Genomic DNA, 19,181 nt, shown 5'->3' with positions numbered 1-19,181 from the left:
TTCCAACACTAGGAGTATCAGAATGGGAATTGTGGAAGCAAGCCAATGAAATCTCAGGAAAGCTTAACATGCCCATCAACAAGGTCATCGCACGAGAGAGGGTCTCACGCACGCAGGAACGCCAGACGTCTTCGTGACCACCACCATCACCACCATCATCATCATCACTCTCATGGCCCCAAAGTCCCCTCCAACCTAGACATCTATGAGCAGCACACTCAAGAAGTCTTAAAACGACTGGAGATGGGTCCTTATGAGGAGGTAAATAGAAATAGACACAATCTCAGTGATTGATGACCAGGGAAATGTTTTAGGATTATTATTACAAAGTTCTATCATTCTACTTTCAGGATGCGACCTTTAACTTAAATGTCAACGGCAAGTTCAACAAGGTTTCCACAGCATCGGCTGCAATGGCAGAGCAGAGTTTGGGCTGTGACCTGCGTCTCGTGCTGTGCAATGGGCGTATTATCAGGTAAACCAGATTAACCTCAAGGTCAACGTACATTAATCCATAGCTGGAAAATTCTAGTGTATGATTCACCACATTACCATTACAGAATACCTGTACTGGCTTTGATGCTGTGCTAATCTTAATTACTGACCCTTTTTTTTTTTTTTTTGTCAACAATAATGAAAATGAGACATAAAAGATGCATCATAATGATAATCAAACCATTTTTATTAAAACATACTGTTGACAAAATATTACAAAACAAAAAATTACTGCAAGATATTAACAATGCACTAGCAATTTTCTTAAGGAAAATCTAAATTTCATCCCATTTTTGTCAGTAGAAATAAATAAAATTAATTACTTAGACATTTAAAAGATTAAATTCTGACTAAAATCTTTAGAAAATGAACACTGCCTTGATTTAGAGTTTTGTCAAAATTTGTGATTTTGGGAAATGTATTTTCTTGTGACTATTCAGGTTTCTGTGTTATGTATGTTTTATTTGTTTCTCTTTTTTTGTCACTTGGTTTTGGGTACATGCACAAATCCCTCTTTTTTTCTTCTGGTTGCCTTTGCAGAGATGACAGGCAGCATCTTCGAGAAAAGCGAATGAGGATTAAGGAAGAGGAGGGTTCCAGAGATCTGAAGAGGGATTCACTCAAGATTAAGATTGTAGCAAAAGAAGAGGAACAGGAAATGGATATTCAGATGAAAGAGGTGGTGCAAGATGAGCACAGTCATGTCATCAGTGAAGTGAAGCACCTGTCCTTCATAGGTACCCTTAAAAGTCTAATTTATTGAAAAGTTATGTTATCTGGTAGTTTGCATACTAAATCATGATGATTTTACACAATTTTACTAGTGATATACCAATTTATCAACAATAGTTGTCAATCAACCACTATTTTGGTCATTTTGAGAATATTTGCGTTGGCTGATTATCGACTGCTTTGTTAAAAAAAAGGGCTTTTCTCATTTTTAAAATACTTTTTAGTGAATTTTGAATAAATAAAATGTAGTTTTTACTGTATTTTAATTTCAGCAATTTTGTGCTTATTGAACTTACTGAACCTTTCAGTATATCAATTTTATCTGTTCTTATCCACAGATCTTAGTAAAAGAGAATCAGAACATTCAGAGGTCTCATCAGACTCTGAATCAGAGGAGTACACATCACGGGTATGTTAACATTTCACTTAATGCATAGTAAGATCTTAGGGTTTGAATTTAGGGTTCAACGTTTAATCTTCTCATTTATACAGAAAAAGAACTGCTCCGAGGAGGAATCCGAAAGCTCGTCTGAGGAAGAAGATGAAAATTCAATTAGGCAGAATGGAGACGACCGAAATGAGACCAAATGTAGCTCCAGCTACACGACAGACATGCTTCACTCCAGAGAACGACTGGATAATTTTGAGAAGTGTCTTAAAAGGTAAGGCCTCAATTTGAGTTGTGTTCTGTCATAATTATATTTTATTAGTGTATTGATGTACATAAATTTGCAGATTTTTTTTTTTACACAAAATGTGTTATTTTATGGACATGTATAGATTTAGCATCTGGTAAAATTATGTTCGATCACATTTCCAGTGATCCCGCTGCCTCACCAAGCGCAGAAGAGGATGCCATCCAGGGAATGCTTTCTATGGCTGGTCTGCTGTATACTCACCAATCAAAGGATCCCACCAGTTCACAAGAATTCTGGTGGTCCAGAACCAACCATCCCTTCTCTGACTACAGTAAGAGTTCATGTTATGCATAGAGAATGAGGAACTAGTGGTACAAAAACAGAATTATTCCATATTTCTCATATTTACCAGTGGAAAAACTGAAAGAAAGAGGGCATTGCTTTTTTAGCGAACACTGTCCTAATCTTATGCATTCTTGTACATCATACTCATTGTGTTTTTTTTTTTTCTTTTCTCAGATAGAAAGGAGGTTGTAACAGGAGAGGAGAACCAGGATTCAGACAGCAGCTCTTCCATGAGCAATCAGGTAAACTATTTGATGAAAATGCAATTAAAACTAGTTTCATGTATACACTAAATTCAGGAAACATCTCTTGGAGCAGTCTGAAATTAGGTGCCTTGACCATTTTCATGGTGGCGACAGGACTAGAGTGGAATTTTAGTTCCTGCTCACAAATATATAGTTTACTACCATCTGGATTCAAACCTGCTACCTTTCTGTTGTGTGGATCTTTAAACAGACTTCCTTTCTAATGCAGATAACACAACGAGATGAATCTCGCAGTCTGTCTTTTTTAATATAATGGCAGTTGATAGTGGCTCACTTAAAGCATAATAAAGGATCCAAAAGCATAAAAAAAGAACCCAAAAGTAACATAAAATTGTAATTCAGCAAAGTCTTTTTTTTTTAGCATGTCAGTCCACTGGCGGCCATCTTTGGAACACTCTTGGAAAATATTTCCAGTCATGCAAATGCATCTCCTATCTACTTGAATGGGAGAGCACTAAAATCTCAAAAAGAGTTGTTTTTTCAAGATCACAATCAAAGAACATATTTCAAATCGGCAGTCAAATCTGACAACAATCGAATCATAAATTGTATTTCTTTACTTCAGATTATGCACAAAAAAAATCAGCAATTTTTCCGGCTTGTATAGCTAATTCACATGCGCGATGTCTGTATCTAAAAGGTGATTGGATCTTAAGCTGTAAGGCAGGACTTCCTTTCTACATCCGTTGACGTTAGTGACCAGGTGGAAACAGCAATGTGTCTCACACGTGATCAGATCACTCGAGACACATCATAATACCAGGTGGAAACGCGGCATTAAATGAATGGGAGAAATTGGAATGCCTAAAGGCCCCAATATACTTGCATAGACGTTCTCATTCGTTCTTCTTTCAGGGGTAAAAATAAGTTCTAAACAGCCGAGCACTGGTATACTGTTCCAGAATACTCAGGCATTTAGAGGAGCATTTAAATTTGAGGATGCTCAGTAAAACCTTAAAAATGTGACATTTAAATGTGTTATCAATGACTTAATGAATCATTCTATGAGTAGAATTCACATGAGATCAATAAAAGAAGTTGTTTTAGTAATATAATTAATATATCTAGTAGAAAATGTTTTATTTGTCTTGTTAACATTATTACTTCATGAAGCTAAAAGCTAAAAATGCTATACGCAGCCATAATATGTGCAGATTACACTGTCATTGTCATTTATGATAACACTGTGATACTATTGAAAAGATCAGCGTATGAAAGTGTTAATGTGCAGAATAAAGAAAAAGAAAGATAATAGTCTTATTTGTGGAGATGTGTAAATGGATTTCACTGCAGATGGCACTTGAAAGTATTTGAGTAGATTTGATTCCTTTTGTAGGCTAAACAAAACAAAATATCGCATGACATGGTCTTGGTAAATTTCTCTACATGAACGATCTTACAGATGTAGATAAATTTGCATCAGCTCGCTAATAATTCTACACACCAGTGTGTTCTTGTTGACTGATTTGGACTGACTAAACAACATAAACTGAATGAGCTGTTGGCTTCGAGGTAGGTGAAGCTCCAGGTCACACCTAATGATGACGTGGACCAATGGCAGTAAGAAGGTGTTAAGCAGCCAGTTAGAAGTTTTCCTAAAAGTTTGCCCAGGTGAGCTGTTCACTTCACGGAAGTACGCAAACTCAGACGAGAGTGCTTCGCCAACGCATGGTCAACACATGGTCCCGTTGTACATACATTACGTGTGCCAAACCTTGGACTGCAAGGGGGCAGAAGAGGTTTTTAGGTGCCACAAACCCATATGTGGTGGAGTCAGCATGTTGACAGTTGAGGAGTGAGCTTTTGAATTTGCTAAAAAGATGACAGAATTTAATTTTTTTTTGTATAATCTAACTTCAAATTTGCTTCAAATTGCTGCTCTGCCATTACAGCTGTTGATTGAAAAAAGAAAATCCGCTGTAGCGCCCCTTGCTGCAAAGCTGAGAATACAGCGCATACTTGTGTTAGGTTATGAATTGTGCTCTGACACATTTCACAAAGCAACGATCCATGCTTAGCAAGATGCGTCTGCATACACATAATAACGCGGAGTATGTTTGGGCCTTAACAAATCACTGAAACGAACTAAAAAACAGTCTTTTTGGCCAGATTTTTTTCTACATTACTTCACACCTGTTCGTTCTTCAATTTCGAATGAAGTATATTTGGGCCTTAAAGAAGATCCATGAAGACCTTGGGTTTGTGTATGTATCCACTTTTTAAAATTTTCTGATCGGACGGTTAATTCCGTATTACACAACTGTCTGTCTTGTCATTGAAGTCGCAGAGTTTTCAAATTACACGAGGAATTGGCGACGGGGTGAACACATTACAAAACATTTCACTATTGACGAATCCCAACGCCAGGGCTCCAAAATACATTTCACAAGAGAGTACACGCGAGAAGTGATACGAGATACGAAAACAAATGCATGACCATATGTTATGCATTTCAGAATATGATGTGTATGTTTTTAATCAACTAAAGGCTATCATATATTTTATTGGTTACAATATGAAAAAGTACCTCCTACTGAAAAATCTACCTATTTGCTTACCTGACTGTCCAAGAGAATTGCCAATTTCTCTCCAACTCTTCTCTTTCTCCACCCGGTTGTGGTACAGTTCAGATGAAACATCAAATATGCACTGGTGCTCCTGCCAATGTTCCAAAAACTTTTCCTCCAGTTCTTAGGTCCAATGAGACTTTCTTGATACCGCAGCCATGCTGGTTGATATTCTGTTGCAGGTACACCAGGACTCCTCCCACTGAAACTTCCCATGCCCTGTTTCTTGCTCTCTCATTGGCTGTTGGTCAACACTGCAGTTGTATTCAGTCAAAACACACGATTTGGAATCGCAGACAGGTCCAGATATTTAACATTCTAGATATCTCACTGACATCGGCAATGCGTCTGTGCTTCTCTCAAATCATATCCTTGATAATTCATACATTGCGATCATCGCTTATGGGAGCGAGCTACGATTTGCCTGCGATTTCTGGCTTTTGACGGCAATCATCACAAAATTGTCTGCGAGTGAAAATTGGGCTAAAAATCGTGTAATGTAAACTCAGCATTACAGGAGAGATTAGGGTTTACGCCACAAATGCGATGTGATTGCATGCATTTTTGACCACATTCATATATGGTTTTTGTGATCCTATCCACATGATCGGATCACCGAAACGCATCTTAATACCATGTGAAACGGGGACTTAATTGAAGATGCCCATCTCTGCTAAATCTCTGAATTCAGCCAGTGTTTCAGTTGTTAAATGTTTCCCTCTGTTCACCAGGAGGAGTTAAGGGAGCGTAAGCATTCAGGAGAAGGAGGTTGTCATGCCAAACTCAAGCATAGGATCCAGGAACACAAGAACTTCATGGACAGTCAGGACAGTGGCAGCAACAGCAGCAGTGAAGCTTGGAGCAGTCGCACACACTCCCCAACCAACGATGAAGACAGCCCCACAGTGCGTTACCAATACTGTGAGACATCTCTATCGCCACCCCTACATCCCTCAAAGAGGCCTGCCGCAAATCCCCCACCAATCAGCAATCAGGCCACCAAAGGTAGTGTATAATGTCCATTTCTTTACAACTTTAGAGGAAGTATTTTAACATAAAAAAAAATGACTTCACCTTTAAGATATTTGTTTTTATTCATTTTTAGATTGTTTTTCTTTCTTTTCAGGTAAACGTCCTAAGAAAGGCATGGCCACAGCTAAGCAGCGATTGGGCAAGATTCTTAAACTAAGCAGACACAACCCCTTCTTCTTGTAGATCTGATGATAGCAGCAGCTCATTCAGAAGATTTGGGATGCTGAGAGTGCATGCTAGTGTTCGTGTATTCACACAAACTCTCACAGAGATTGTGTTTTTATGGTGACTGGGTATAAACCCATGGTTCTACACACTGGGTCAAAAGCATGGAATTGGATACCAATCAACCTGAAAAATTTGGTTCTTCGCGGCTAAGAAGCTCCAGAACAACATAAAATGCACTTCAACCAACATGGATAAGGATTACTATATTTCTGTTTGTATGTGTCCAAAGAAACGAGTCACCTGAAATGAAATAAGACAACAAGGAAATAAAACCACATTTTGTTCTCAGATATGATATCCAAAATCTCATTTGCTCTACAAAAGCAAAGATTAGCATGATGCTAGGCTTCTGCCCTCTTTTTTACATTGAAATCTCCATGACACCTTAAAATATAAGGTGGCAATTACTCGATGAAATGATTTCATAAAGGTGCTTGACTATTTTGTCTTGTCATTCTGTGACTGCATTCAACTCTTTCCTATCAAACGTTCCTCCATACACTTCCTCAGAAGATTAAAATCACCATAGGATGATGAACCTGCATCTCTGTCAATCAATGGACTGGGTTTCACATTTTGAGAGAAATTAAAAAAGAAAAATTTATATTTGTGAGCATTTGTATTCATCTTGTATTGTAATATTTTATATTGCGTGCCAACTGCGAAGGAGCTCTGTGTGGTTATATTTGGTTCTCTATTGTCACCTAGTGGGCATCTGGAGACTGACTCTTAAATGGAACAAATGTACCTGGAGGAAAGAGAGAAGACATTTCCCCTTAATTTATTCCAGTTTTTATGTTGGCGCTTGATCTTTTTTCTTTTCTCTCTTTTTATGTACTTTTATACAAAATGTATTTATTGCTTATGAAAGAGAACAATTACTTTATTTAATTTGAGCATTCATTTGAGCATTGTTAGAAGGTGTGTTTGAATTTGGGGTTATACAGTGCATTGGGAAAAAAGATATTTGGTGCATGGACTCAACCAATTATTATTATTATTATTTTTATCAGCCATATCTGTATCTTGCACTGTGGGTAAGAGCTAAATCAGTCTTTGGTATACTAGCAGTATGTGTTTTGTAATAAGAAACAATATTTAATCAAACTACCTGCCCTGTATGTTTCCATTCTAATCTGTTAAAACCAATGTCATTTTACCTCAAGGTGTCTTGTTCTTAGTATTTGGGGGGTAAATAATGAATCTGGTCTTTAGAAAATTTTGTTTGAAGTTTGTTTAAACCGATTGTGTCACCTCCTGTTACTTTCCAAGTATCTTGTTTAATCAACGTTGTTGTTCTCCACAAGTATAAAGTTTTGATGTCTCGTCAAATTCTGAAGCATTGAAACACTGTCTGAACTGGTGCTGTGTATAGTGAGAAAAGAAATTGAGATTTCACAGAGTGTGGGAAAATTTTTACCTTTTTTTTATGTTGAAATGTATTTGGCTACTCATCTTTTTACAAAGAATTGAATAGAGTATTTATTTTTGTAAAATAAGTCTTAATCAACAGAGAATTTTTGCAATTAATTTTTACCAACAATGTGTGTTAGTCACTATTGAAAGATGGTGACAGCCTCACATTTTGTAAGATATATATGTGTGTGTGATTTGTTTTTTTAGGTAGTTTACTCTGGTTTTGCTTGGTGTGAAAGACCTCAGGTAATTGTCAAGTTAGAGCTCAAGCTTTTGGATTCCCTTTGATGAATGCCAAATACTGTAATCGTAAAGGTCAGGTCTGTCTTGCTTTCAGTTAAATGAGCTGTTTTATCTAAACTGATATGCCTGTAGTTAAAGTAAAGTTTCAATATATGTCTGGTTACCTGTGGTAATTATTCCCATTTAAGAAAATTATACAATATAATTTTGTTTCTTTTTTTTCCCATTTTGTAAAATGTTCTCATTAAAACATTTCTGCAACTCAAGCTTGCATATCCTACAAAACCTTACAGGCAATAACGCACATTCCACTGGCTTCCAGGTCTTTCATGATGGATTTAATTCACTTTGCAGCTAAAATGACTTGCTGAGGTACAGGAATAGCAGCTCAGGACATTTTCTGATGGACAGATTTCATACTGATTATTAAGGGCTTAGATGGAAAGGCTTCAATCATCCCAACGGTGGACACAGTTGTACCAGCACTTCAAATCTCTTAGTCATTGTGAAATACTTTTGAGTATTGTAATGTACTTTGAATGAAGTTTGGACATTTTGAACATCCTTTTAATGTATGCCATCGGCCAAGGTATTCTAAAATGATTTATTCCAGATATACATTTTGAAAACTATCAGGCCATTTATGTAGCACCTGTTGTTTCCCTTAATAACTGATCCTAATTTGTTATGGTGCTATTTGTCTGACCAGGATTTGGGCCAAAGTGCATATGAATTGCATTTGGAATATTGTTGCTCACACCTTGATTGGGGTGAGATGTTTGTTTGAGGGATTGGAGGAGCTTTTTCTTACAAAAAAATAAATAAATGCTGCACTGCACTAACCATGTCCTGCATAGCGATGTTACACTACACTGTTTTTGTTACTTTTCATATTTTAAACACAAAATATCTAAATATGCTTCATAAAAGTTGGAAACATTGCTGGCCTGCAGGCAGGGTTTGTACCATGCAGTACTTGTACAGTATTTATTTGGCATTCTTGGTTATGTTTTCCATTTTCTGGTCTTGCAGTCAATAATGTGTCTTTGTTTATGGTGTGTGCTTTATCATTTTCAATGCCCTAAGCTGTTCAAATTTTATATGGTCGTATAATTTTGTTTAATATTTTGAGATATTGAAATCCACAGCTATGGCTCTTTGAATTGGTATTTTCAGTTGTACAATGTGGCCTGTATATATTAAAAGTTCTATGAGTGGCTATGATGTTTCTCTGTGTTATTAGTTAATGGATATTTAAAGGGATAGTTCACCTAAAATATATTATTCTCTAATTTTTTTTCTCACCCTCATGTCATCCCATATGTTTATAACCTTTTTTATAAAGGTTTTTAGAGTAATATTTCGGGTCCATACAAGGTCCATACAATGCAAGTGAATGGTGACCAGACCTTCCAAGCTCCAAAAATCACATAAAGGGTATGAGTGAGAAATGGATCAATATTTATGTAATTTTTTTTACAATAAATATACACTTTCATATTCTGAAAGTGGAGATTTATAGTAAAAAAAAAGATTGAAATATTGATCTGTTTTTCACCTAAAGTGATTGCATTGCTTCAAGTCGTATGGAGTACTTTTATGCTGTCTTTGTGATTTTTTGGGATCTTAAATGTTCCGATCATCATTCACTTGCACAGAGCTGAAATATTCTTCTAAATATCTATTTTGTGTTATGCAGAAGAAAGAAAGTCCTTCACGTCTGGGAAGGCATGAAAATGAGTAAACGATGAGAGAATTTTGGGTGAACTATCCCTTTAAGAGAATCAGCACGTTTCTAACCAGCTGCATGAGTTCATTCAAAACGACGTCATGAGAAAAAATTTTTTAACTGGACCTAGAAATAGTTATGTGTAAACTGATTTGATTAAATCTTGAAAAGTAAATGTGCAAATAATTATTATTTTCTTATATTAATAATTTGTAATCAAGCCTGCACTGTATAAATAAAATTGCTCCCTATAGTATCAGAATATCAGGGCCTGTTTGTTTGGTTTGCTTTTGAATTGAGTTGATAATTTCAGAAACAGATCATTTCGAATTTTCTGGAACAATTACAAAAATCTAGGATTCATAAAAAATCTAAATCTGCTTTAAAATACTTACGAAAAAATATTGCCGTAATCGTAATCCAATCGTAATTGGCAATCCATTCGCACCGTAACAGGTGCATTTTTGCATCTGCGCAAAACGTCCATCACTTTGCACCATTTGTGCGCATGCATCAACGTGCATCATTAGCTTAGTCGCGAGCTCGTTCGCGAGCTCAATAAGCGCCGCACTGGGTGCGCGCGCGTGCCGTGACAGTCGCCATTTTATTTGGAAAAATCCAAACCCAAACGAGGGAGAAAGCGACCTTTTTATCCGTCAAGAACAGAACGAAGAAATACCACGAAAATGATCATCCGCACGTAATTTTTCCACAATCGAGGTAATACGTGCGCTCGCTTCGATCTGTTTTTCTGGACAATCTCATAAATCGGTACAGTTATGGATTGGTTGTCATATGTTGTCTACTCGGCTAATCAAACGTTAGCTGGCTAGCGTGTATCAACTTGCCCTGCTGGTCTTAACGGCAAAAAAGTCATAGCCGCTTGCCGTAAAACTCGACTGACCCCGTACGTATTCGAAGATTTACTTCCAACGGTCCATTGCCGTTCGAGTGGTGAGATCATAAGTTAAAATGTTGAAAATGATCTGATTGTGATTCAGGCTCGTGGGGTGAGTTCGAAAGATACATGGTCATTGAATTGATTTACACACAGAGTTTGTTGCCTTGCTTGGTGAACACAGTTTTTCCTCAGCTATATAAATGTTAACGGAGGCCCTGTCAACGAAGAGTGTAGCTGGATGCAATCTGTAAGACTGCTCTCAGTCACTAATGCCAATTCACAATTTTGTTTAGTAGATGTTACGCTAATATCCCTGTGAATCTAATTTGCTATATCGTTGCATATTAACATAATATTTTAGATACCATATATTCGCCATATGCATGATAGAATCTGCCAAAGAAGGGTATGTTCAGGGAGTGTTTGCCTGAATCATCCCAATTTCACTAGTACGAAAACTTGCACGAGGAGATCGTCATAGTGGCATAAAAACCCTTCATAGTTTGAGAAACTTGGGCCTTGTTTGTTGTGCTTTGCGCATGCTTTTTTCTTAGCAAACGGAACCATATATTTGATTAATGTCAACTATATGTTCCAGTTGGACATGTCGCGTACAGGCAAGTCAACATGCTAGTGCTCGCTCACCGCTATAAACAATGAGGTTTAGGCTATTAGCTTAGCCTAGCTGTTAGCCAGCTTCAGGTTAGTATGTCTGATGTTGACTCGATTAAAAAGTGTGGTCGAGGCTCTTTTCACGACAACACGGTAAATTACGTGTAGCTGAAGAGCTGTTGTTATTGAAAGTTAGATGTTAATAAATAACAAGCAGCTTGGATGTCGGATGAGTTAGTACGTGGAAAGCTAAAGACAAGTTGTGAGTGTTTGATGGTTTAAGAGTCAAATTTACGTCATTATGAACTTTTTAGTTTTTAAGTCGAAAGTGACTTGATTAGTCGACAGGCTTGTTATTATGCAGGACAATTGCTATTTAAAGTATTTTGCATATTGACCAGTCAGTCATGTATGTAGTTTTAGGGGACAAACATATGGAATTAAAACTATCGTTTGCTTGTTAACATCAATCATTTTTAAGACCTTTAGTACTTGACTGGTAGTACATTAAACATTTTATGAAGTCATATTAAATTAAGTTTGATTGAACGCGACCGCATGATGTGTAAACAGGCTTTGTACTCGTATCAAGTGTCTAAACGGCTTGTTACTAACAGTCTTCCTTCACAAATTTACTTTGTAGAAACCAACAACGGCTTTACTGTAGCAGGAATCGCGCATACCAAGTTATTTATTCTGTAAGAAAGACCCTTCAACTTAAATCAAGGCCCGTGAGAATCTGAGTAAATATCACTTCCGGTTATGCAGCGGCACAGTTCAGTTCGTTTATTAACAGAAACCTGACTGAAAATTTAAACCAAAGGGTTGAAAATATTGCTACAGTTTACTGTTAACTTTAAGGGGTAATTTCTCTCAGCAAACTGAGATAATTAATAAAGGGTGTTAGGTAAACTTCTGGAAGTGTTTTAGTAAGTTTTTATTTTTGTTGATGATGATCAGTGATGCTTTTTCTGAAGCTAATTTGCCCAAATTGTTCAGTAACATTTTCCTTATTAAAAGCACTTGAAAGGGTTACTTTAAGCTTAAACACATACAACAAACATCTTTAAATTCAACAAACAAATCAACAGAAAGGATACATCTGGAACACCTGCTATGACTTTTTCAAAGCTCGTGAGGTAGCATCCATGGATCATGATGCACCCAGTAAATTTGTCCAAGTTTTAGTGAAAAAAAGAATTGTACTTTTGATATGTTTAATGTCATGTACACTCATTAGTAGTAAATAAAAGCAGAAGGCCACTTTTTCTTTTGAAAATGCATCTTTTTCCTCTGTGTTTTGGCCTTCCCTCCACACTGAGATGCCGTTTTTGACAGGGAAAATTTAGATATCTGACAATGATGACGTATTTGTTGCCATGTGATGCAGTCATGTAATCCATTCAAACCAAAACAATCAAGATGACGTGCCATGTTGTTGGGGCTTTGTTGTGTCTGCTACCCACTTTGATAGCATTGTTAAAGATAAATGTTACTTTGTACAGCCTACACGTTCCATTCCTTCAAAGGTAATGGGAAGTTTTCTCAGAATTGCTGTCCAGTGACTGAATCACATGGAACAGCAATTTTTTGCAGTTGTTTTTATATATAGTTTCATTATCTTCCCCGAGGTCCTCTAATGTTAGTACATTTTGCACAAAAACAGTCATAATTATTAACATAATCTTCCACCCTGTCTCTGGCCCTCTGTCTGAAAAGCTTGGGTTTGGCCTAAGCGTCTCCTTAAAACAACAAAAATGGCCACTGTTGTGACTGGCTAACATCATGCACAAATTCAGCCATATTTAAAACTCAATTGAAAGAGAACGATCCAGCACATTGCATTTGCTTATATTAAACTGTTTACTTACTGTAAGCACAACAGCACCATAAACTATCAAACAGTCATGACATTTAATGTATTCATGAATGAAACTGTTCACTCATTAATTTTTGGTTGTGTCCAATAGTTTTTTTAACTGCCCCTTCAATAATATTTACTTTGCAAAGCTTGAATCGTATTATGAGTGGTTTACAAGAAATCCAAGTTGATATTAGCTGAAAAAACACACAACGCACGCTGAGTTTTATGACATCCGTATGACGCACATGCAAAGTTCAAAGGCTCCAGTATTATCCAACACTGAAATTCATCAGAACTTTCAAAGTTGTCCATCTATTGCCTGTTTACATACACCAACAATAAAAAAAATAGCGCAGATGGCCACGAGAACACATCAAGAACGTTGGAGGCAGGGCTAATTTAGCGGCTAGTCTCGTGGAAGTCACAGAATGGCTAAAATTGCTTGCAACACCTTTAACTGGATAAATGAAACATGGTTGTGAATACTGTGTTTCTACAATGGCATCAGTAACTGAAATGTTGTTTTTTGCGTAATGCTGCATCTATATAGGTGTTAGTCGTATTGACCAGCACAACATAAACAAAAAATACTTGGTGCATTTTTCACTTGTGTTATGGAAGCATTTCTTTTATTCATTAAGATTTCATGTGCTGCCGTGCTGTTTTGTTATTCATTTAAAATGATTGCTTGTTTTTCCAGATGACTCCAACTGAATCGCACTGAAGGACGTTACTCTGACTCAGTATCCACCCACAGACTTGGCCTGTTGGACACCAGACACTTTTCACACCTTTTGGGGGGCCGACAGAAGTAACCTATCACTGAAGTGACTAAAGGGGAATAATGGTGATTTTGCGCCGGACTCGGCCGCCTGCTTCCGCCCCAACCAGCAATGAATCTTGATTCGCTCTCGCTGGCTTTGTCTCAAATCAGTTACCTGGTGGACAATTTAACTAAGAAAAACTACAGAGCCAGCCAGCAGGAAATACAACATGTGAGTCCATTTGTGTTTGGTACAGTTGTTTATCTCTCATTTATTAATTTTGGAAGTTGTTTGTGCGTTGAAGGGTTTATTTCATTGGGGAAGACCAGTGTTGTGTACTGACAACTTGATTCATGGCTTTCCCTCAGATTGTGACTCATCACGGCCCTGAGGCAGACCGGCATCTATTACGCTGTCTCTTTTCCCATGTGGATTTCAGTGGCGATGGTAAAAGCAGTGGCAAAGATTTCCACCAGGTACTTTATGAAGTCTTTTTTTGGAAGTGGTAGTAATTCCAAACTAAGCAAGTGTTTTTCTTTTAGTATTTGTTTTAATGTGTTATTTTTGTCTCTGTTCATTCATCAATTATCTGCAGACACAATTTCTGATCCAGGAGTGTGTGTCACTTATTTCAAAACCAAATTTTATTTCATCACTCTGCTACGCCATTGACAATCCCCTGCACTATCAAAAGGTACGCAAATCATCCTGCCAATGTTTAAGTTTTTAAGAGGTTTATCCCTTTCCTATTAGTAAGCTTTTTGCAAGCTGTTTAGAACTTACATTTTGTCTGCTGTCTATATGGAAGCCAGGCCTATGTATTTCAATATTTTTAAGCTGTTGGTAGTTGTTTGATTTATGGTAGTTTGGGTTCATAGGTAAAATATAATGTCTGCTTGTTCTTGCACAGAGTTTAAAGCCATCACCTCATTTATTTACTCAACTGAGTAAAGTTCTCAAGCTAAGCAAGGTCCAGGAGGTAAGCATAAATTTTGTCAAAAAAAATTGTGATTTCAAATGTTCTTAGATTATGGCATTATAAAAATGTAACACTTCCACCAGGTGATTTTTGGCCTTGCTTTGCTGAACTCAAGCAACGCAGACCTTCGAGGGTTTGGTAAGTAGTCACTACTTGTCTTCCATTTAACTTTTCACTTCTGTACAATTAAACATTCTGTGGCGGTTTTGTCCCAAATAAACCCCAGTTTACTTTTTTACAGCCGCCCAGTTTGTCAAGCAGAAGCTCCCAGATCTCCTCCGCTCATACGTGGACTCAGACCTCGGAGGGAATCAGGAAGGTGGCTTCCAAGACATTGCTATAGAGGTTCTGCATCTGCTCCTCTCCCATCTTCTCTTTGGTCAGAAGGGCTCTAGTGGAGTCGGACAAGAGCAGATTGACGCATTCCTCAAAACACTGTGCAGAGGTTAGTATGTTGATTCTGACACCTAATGATGGAAGTTGCCTGTGTCCAGTCATTATGTAGAAGACTGTCTCACGGGCTCTATTTGAAAAGCTCTCTTACTTTTAGGGATTCCTTTTAGGCTTTTCACATTACACCGTCTTGGTTATATGTGGCCGGATCTGATTTGTTTTCCCCCCTTTCAGACTGCAGTCAATTTTGGTTGCTCGTCCACATTGTACTACATGTCGTAGTAATGATGCAACTTAAGTAGGTTCACCATGTGTCAGACATCAGCAATGGATATTTTGGTATTCATTTATGCTTTATTCACATTACACTGACTTAGTTTTATGTGGCCGGATCGGATTTGCCTGAATTCAGTTCACATTCTAGGGATTCATTTAGACTTTATTCACATTACACCGACTTGGTTATATGTGGCCATATCCGATAAGATTTTGACCCCTTTTAGACTGCTGTCACTTTTGTTTGCACGCCCACATTGTACTACATGTCATAGTAATGATGCAAACTTAAGTAGGTGCGCCATGTGTCAGACTTCAGCAATGGATATTTTGGTACTGCTTTTCATGAGGGCAATGGAGACTATAAAATGGGAAAGGGGGTGGTGGCGGCGGCAAATGCATTGACATAACATGCAATGAGATGTCGCAACACCTGGAGGAACGTCAACACATGAAATTGAATTTTAACCATTTAGACCAAGACACGTAAACAAATGTTAATTTGGTTTTAAACATATGAAAATAAAATGTTGTTTTTTTCTCCCCTGTTCAGACCACAAAATCTACACCAATTTGTGCCAGGCCAAAAAAAAAAAACTTTCTTTCTGAACAAGGCCTTAGACCTGTGTTTTTGTATATTCCCAGATTTCCCACAGGAGCGCTGTCCTGTGGTGCTCGCACCACTGCTCTACCCTGACAAACGTGACATTCTCATGGACAGGATCCTGCCAGACTCTGGAGAGTTAAATAAGACCATGATGGAGAGTTCTCTTGCTGACTTCATGCAAGAAGTTGGCTATGGCTTTTGTGCAAGGTATTGGAAATGTTCAAGTGTGTGAGACTTGATTAACATTTTATTAAAGCTGTCCCTTTAGTGAGGTATTCTTAGGCTTTGTTCATACTTCAGTCAAGTAACATTGAATATAAACATTATATGTTTCATGTTTGTTGTTATTTACTACAGAGATTTGAGCTGAATATAAAAAAAAAAAAAAAATGTGATTGTCTAAACAAAGCCATTTTTTTGTTTGTTTACTTTTCTGCCAGTCTTGACGAATGCAGGAATATAATCATGCAGTATGGGGTGCGAGAGGTGACAGCCAGCCAGGTGGCTCGAGTGCTGGGTATGATGGCCCGCACTCACTCCGGGCTGTCTGATGGCATCCCCCTACAGGTATGTTTCCTTGCTGGGCCTGATTTTGTTTCCGCTGGGATTCTAATGTAACCTCAATTTTGAATTATATGAAGTCTTGGTCATAGAATGCAAGCAGATTTGATTGACTGATTCATCCATTTGTAGTCAATCACAAATCCAGTGGGCGGTGGGATCTGGAGTGATGGGAAGGACAAGAGTGACGCCTCTCAGGCCCACACCTGGAATGTAGAAGTTCTGATTGATGTGGTCAAAGATGTGGTAAGCCTGGTTCTCCTATAACAAGTACAAAAACAAGCTTCTGAATTAGCTTTATTATAAACCTCTGCTATCTTGTTCTTTTCAGAACCCCAATCTGAATTTCAAAGAGGTCACCTATGAGCTGGACCACCCTGGCTTTCTGATCCGGGATAGTAAGGGGCTTCAGATAGTAGTGTATGGGATCCAGAGGGGTCTGGGTATGGAGGTGTTCCCTGTGGATCTCATTACCAGATCATGGAAGCATGCAGAGGGTCAGGTAAAATAGCATTAACATTTCTGCAATTTGATAGCAATATTTTCACTGAGTCAGTGTGAGCAAAATAAACAATTGTTCCAAAACATTTATTGTACTGTTAAAATGCCACCTGCTGGCCCAATGTGAGAATCCAGCGAAGTGATAAATGTATCTGTGCATTCCTCTTTTTCGTCCACACGTGGCTGTAGAGTCATAACAATTTGATTTAGTTAAGACCAAACTCCAATTATATTAGACCTTGAATTTAGTTTGAGTTTCCTATTATTATTATTATTATTATTATTGATTATTGATTATATCAATTGAGATCTCTAGATTTGGATACTTGATTATTTTATTTAATTCTATACTTTTACATTGCACTCGTTCATTTGGATTCCTGTTAGTAGAGTCTACACACCGGCCGGTTTATACTTGATCATTTCACAAACTGATCAGTTTTGGGTCATTATCTAGAGGTTATTGACTACTATTCAGACAAGTTGCTCCATACACACTTATATTTGAATACTAGTTTTGTTTAGTCCCCCTAGATCTGCATACAATTAATTAAAATAACACTACTCCCAACCAGAGTGACTTATACTATCTGGATAGGCTGACCAACACTACGGTATCCAGATAGTACTTTTGAATAATCTCAATAGTTTCCTGTGTGCCCTTGGTCAGAATAATGTTAACAATAATTTGAGGTTATGACTACCATTATTTAGGTGAGTCTATTTAGTCCCTACAATCTAGGTACACTTCATTAATGCCGAATAGTTAGCCAGAAAGCTAATGTCTTGGAAGACATCCCCGATGCTCTATCAGTGCTGAGCCGTTAGATGGTACTAACACTGATCACAGATTGAACGTATAAACATGTTTTTGTATTATTTTGTTTTAATCACAGATGTATGAGTTGTGGTCACATTAAACTGCTCTGTGGAAATAAAGCAAACTGAACTCAAAGCAGCTCCTGAGCTGAGATGTCTGAAGACATTTGCAGTATTCTCATATTTGATAATCGACTAATCAAATGTTTATTTGACTATTCAGGCGACTATCACTACGTTTAATCATTAGCTCTTAACCTACTATTCAGCTTGTGCCTAGACTTAAAAGGTTGTATTAAACGTGCTTACTAACAATAAAGAGGACAATCATTTTTTTAAAATACCTAAATGACATTCACTGAAATCCAAGAAAAAAAAAAAAAAAAACATTTAAGTTTAATTCAGTAAAAATTAATTGCAAAAAAACTATTGTAATCAAGTGTTTTTGTGTTTCGCTGATTTACTTCACAATAAGATACACGTGACACATAGGCTACATTATTTTACGATTCAATACGTTTCAATCCACGCTATTAATCTAGCTACAGCAAACGCGCATAAGGGACGGGCATCCCCACGCCAGAGGGTTCCTCAGTCGGGTGCAGTTTCATTGTCTCCCCCTTCACGTGACTTAGACCTGGTGTTGACCACACAGAGAAATGCCATTTTTGTAGTTTGTTTGTGATGCACTTTCTTATTTGAACTTTAATAAATGATGCATTAAAGATATAAAGCTAGGTTGTTTGCTTTTTAGATGCTCTGACATGCAGGTTTTGCTTAAGTGGAATGCCAGATCTGGCTCTGCTTTATTTCATGATGACAGTGATTTTGTATTTTTCCATTATAATTCCATTATATTTTGTGATCTACATCACCTGAAGCTGCTTGGAAAGTTTAGCATCCAGACTTTTGCATACATTTTAACATCTGGACCAATTAGAGAAAGTGGGCGAAAACTAGAACATGATGTAGAATATTTATCTTTTTTTAACAGAAGAGCTATAATAGCCATGTTTATATTTTGTGGAAAGGAACCTTGATCAATTGAATATTGCATCATATCTAGCATAAGCAAACCCAACTTGGCCCAGAAGGTCAAATAGAACTCAACTGGTATGCTATCTAGGCCTGGGGATTTCCCTTTGCTCATACCTCTGACCGATGATTCTAATTCAACAAGTGATATAGGCCTAACTTGGAGTCTGATTCTGAC

General features: G+C 37.4%; 2 protein-coding genes across 4 annotated transcripts in view; both read left to right on the top strand.

Annotated features, from left to right (window-relative positions):
* kdm7ab (lysine (K)-specific demethylase 7Ab) overlaps window positions 1-9,298 on the top strand; it is a 65,577-nt gene extending 56,279 nt beyond the window's left edge. Inside the window, 9 exon segments of the mRNA XM_052119628.1 lie at window positions 13-261; window positions 351-475; window positions 1,036-1,232; window positions 1,566-1,636; window positions 1,720-1,889; window positions 2,048-2,196; window positions 2,385-2,452; window positions 5,775-6,048; window positions 6,170-9,298. Of these exon segments, the coding sequence (XP_051975588.1) occupies window positions 13-261; window positions 351-475; window positions 1,036-1,232; window positions 1,566-1,636; window positions 1,720-1,889; window positions 2,048-2,196; window positions 2,385-2,452; window positions 5,775-6,048; window positions 6,170-6,258 (1,392 nt within the window). The 3' untranslated portion in view covers window positions 6,259-9,298.
* A 972-nt stretch (window positions 9,299-10,270) lies between these two features.
* LOC127638244 (CCR4-NOT transcription complex subunit 1) overlaps window positions 10,271-19,181 on the top strand; it is a 35,025-nt gene continuing 26,114 nt past the window's right edge. For all 3 annotated transcript variants that reach the window (XM_052119687.1, XM_052119686.1, XM_052119685.1), the window contains exons 1-11: window positions 10,271-10,411; window positions 13,769-14,063; window positions 14,201-14,308; window positions 14,428-14,526; window positions 14,743-14,811; window positions 14,895-14,949; window positions 15,053-15,256; window positions 16,126-16,294; window positions 16,528-16,654; window positions 16,781-16,894; window positions 16,980-17,150. In XM_052119687.1, the coding sequence (XP_051975647.1) occupies window positions 13,962-14,063; window positions 14,201-14,308; window positions 14,428-14,526; window positions 14,743-14,811; window positions 14,895-14,949; window positions 15,053-15,256; window positions 16,126-16,294; window positions 16,528-16,654; window positions 16,781-16,894; window positions 16,980-17,150 (1,218 nt within the window). In that variant the 5' untranslated portion in view covers window positions 10,271-10,411; window positions 13,769-13,961. The remainder of the gene's footprint in view (window positions 10,412-13,768; window positions 14,064-14,200; window positions 14,309-14,427; window positions 14,527-14,742; window positions 14,812-14,894; window positions 14,950-15,052; window positions 15,257-16,125; window positions 16,295-16,527; window positions 16,655-16,780; window positions 16,895-16,979; window positions 17,151-19,181) is intronic.

This window comes from Xyrauchen texanus, chromosome 46, assembly GCF_025860055.1.
Source record: "Xyrauchen texanus isolate HMW12.3.18 chromosome 46, RBS_HiC_50CHRs, whole genome shotgun sequence".
Taxonomy (NCBI): Eukaryota; Metazoa; Chordata; class Actinopteri; order Cypriniformes; family Catostomidae; genus Xyrauchen; species Xyrauchen texanus.
The sequence above is the reverse complement of the archived record's forward strand: the minus strand, read 5'-3'. Positions and strand labels throughout refer to the sequence as shown.